Raw genomic sequence first — 2,500 nt, forward strand, 5'->3', positions numbered from 1 at the left:
TAAAATAAATTGGGGGGAAAAAAACTAAGCATGTCAGAAGAATGTCGACGCTAATACTCAGCATAGCGAACGGTATGAATTGATTCTCGAGAGCCAGGCTCTAATTTCGGATATTTGACTAAATGGTGACGATCGTTGTTGGGAAAACGGAAACTACTATTCGAAGCAATCTTCTCGAAGACAGTATAGTATTCCAATAATATTATTGCCATATCGAAAATTGAACATAAATACTATGCTTTCTGTGGTTACAAAAAATCTTGAGCGCGTTAACTTTTTGCAAACAACTCTTATATTACATATATAGGTATAGTTAAATGAAGTTCTGCCTAAGTAAAGGGTCGTGTTAGACCGAAAGTTCTTGGCTCTCTCGCCTTTCATTTTCCTCCGTGGAAAAACCTTTATTTATACATAGCATCACGTTTTATATACTTCGTGATCAAGTTATTCATTTGAGTATAGTTATTTACTTATTTGTGTGTTTTTCACAAGGAAGATTGGGAAAAAAGTAACAGTAAAACTATTTACATATTCTGATTCATTTAAAACAGTGTTGCCAAGGGCCAGTGAATAACACTGTTTGGGAACGATCCTAGTTGGAGAAGTATTAGTCATAGTTTTACTAGAGTTCAGCCTCATCCAATACCGACTCTACCAGGCGCACTTGTCACACCATCAACAATAACTGTTGCAGCGAATATTAAGTACGTCATCATTATCATTAAACTGACAAAGTTTATATCAGTAAGATTCCTACGGCCGACCAAGTCCCGGTTGCTCTAAAATCAATTTGAATAAGCCTCGACTCATGTGCGATACAAATGCAGCCTCGAATGCATTTCCAGGATTCAAATCCCCTCCAGAATATATTTCCAGAAGGTTTGACCCATTTTGCTATTCACATCCGCGAACACAATCAACCTAGCTCCACTTCAGCAAATATTACTCTCTCACAGCATTCCCACCGTCTTAGCAGGATCTACGAACACTGGTACTTTCTTCATATTAAAGTGCCAGGATACCATTTTTTTTTTAAACCAGCTACTAAACATACAGCAGATTTCTCCTCAAAGTAATAGGCTTTACTTCGTTTCTATCCTTTTCTCAAGCATCTACTCCCATTCAAAACAATAAAAATAATGCCGTTTGTTTTTATCTGCGCATTTGCAACAACAGTACACGATACAGGATGCAAAACTCATTCCCCGACAACTGGGAGGTCCACAGAACTTTTGGATAGGAAAATGGTATAGCTTAGTTCCAGCAGTCTTTCGAATACTAAAGTGGTTACGGAATAAAAATTCACAGCAATTCTGAGGTTCTTCCCGAACAACCTTACCTCACCCAACCCCCTCCCCCAAACGAATTGTACAACGCTTTGGTTCAACGTTTTTCTGCCACGGGACGTGTTTCATTGATATACATTAAATATTTCTGAAGACGAAAATATCAGGGTTGTACATATCGTTACTAGGGGAGAGGTAACGCTCTTATATGAACCGGATATAAATCATAAGCTATGTCCAACTTAAAAAAAATAATAAACAATTTTCCTCTCTTTTACAGAGAACAGCTGCCGTAGGATATCCACGAAAAAAGACACCGGAGACAGCGGGCAGAGACAAAGGTGAAGTTAAAACAGATGAGAATCAATAGAAAAGTGATGGGTTAAACAGAAGACTGTTTTGGGTAAGTAAATTTGACCTACTGTACAAGACAAAAGTGCCTCTTATTACGTGATGTGTGACTAGAATGAGGCAATAAGTGAACTGAATGAGGTAAATAAGTGCCGTGTGTATGACGTGGAGGTGTGCAGGAACTATTATGACATCCGGAGTCATTCGAAAAATGTTGATAAAAACTTCTGCCACAGTGTTAACGGAGTGTGGTTGAAACTGAGATGAGAAGGTGCTCGTAAATGAACGAAACATTGTGGAATGACGGGGGACAAAACGTTGAAGAAATAATACATAGGGCAAAACAAAACCCAAAGTGACAAATGACATTGAAATCTTGAAATGAGACAAAAACACCGACAAAAGTATTGTTCAGGAATTCTCATGGATTTCACAGCTCTTTTTCGTAGAAAAGACAACTGAACTGAGAGGAAAGGTGTCGCTAAGTTTTGTGCTCGGGTAGAAAGTAGCTCAAGTGAACGCGAGGACGCGTTTTGATCCTTTCGTCAGCATTCAGTCTGCATCACTTCGCCTCCGTCAAGTATCCTTCGAGAACGAATATGAATCCTTGTGCATTCTTCATTCTTGTCATCCCTCTTATAGGTAAGTGGCTTCTTTCTCGTCTAAATTGCTCAGGAATTACTTTATACATCTGAATTAACAAAGCCGATGATTTATTTATTTATTTATTATCATTTTTGTAAGCACGAAACGGCGAAATTATTCAAGCTCTGTGTAACAGAGATAGTAAAAATAGTGTCCCATTTAACGGACACGATAATCAAGTAAAAAATGTGCCAAAGCCTCTTCAGCGCAATCCAGTT

At 38.3% G+C, this 2,500-nt stretch overlaps 1 protein-coding gene across 1 annotated transcript in view; it reads left to right on the forward strand.

Moving 5' to 3' along the window:
* Positions 1 to 2,500, forward strand: part of LOC135206253 (uncharacterized) — a 324,293-nt gene that overhangs the window by 95,648 nt on the left and 226,145 nt on the right. The window contains exon 2 of the mRNA XM_064237641.1: positions 1,567 to 2,279. Coding sequence (XP_064093711.1) covers positions 2,237 to 2,279 — 43 coding nt within the window. The 5' untranslated portion in view covers positions 1,567 to 2,236. The remainder of the gene's footprint in view (positions 1 to 1,566; positions 2,280 to 2,500) is intronic.

The sequence above is a fragment of the Macrobrachium nipponense genome, chromosome 29, assembly GCF_015104395.2.
Source record: "Macrobrachium nipponense isolate FS-2020 chromosome 29, ASM1510439v2, whole genome shotgun sequence".
NCBI lineage: Eukaryota > Metazoa > Arthropoda > Malacostraca > Decapoda > Palaemonidae > Macrobrachium > Macrobrachium nipponense.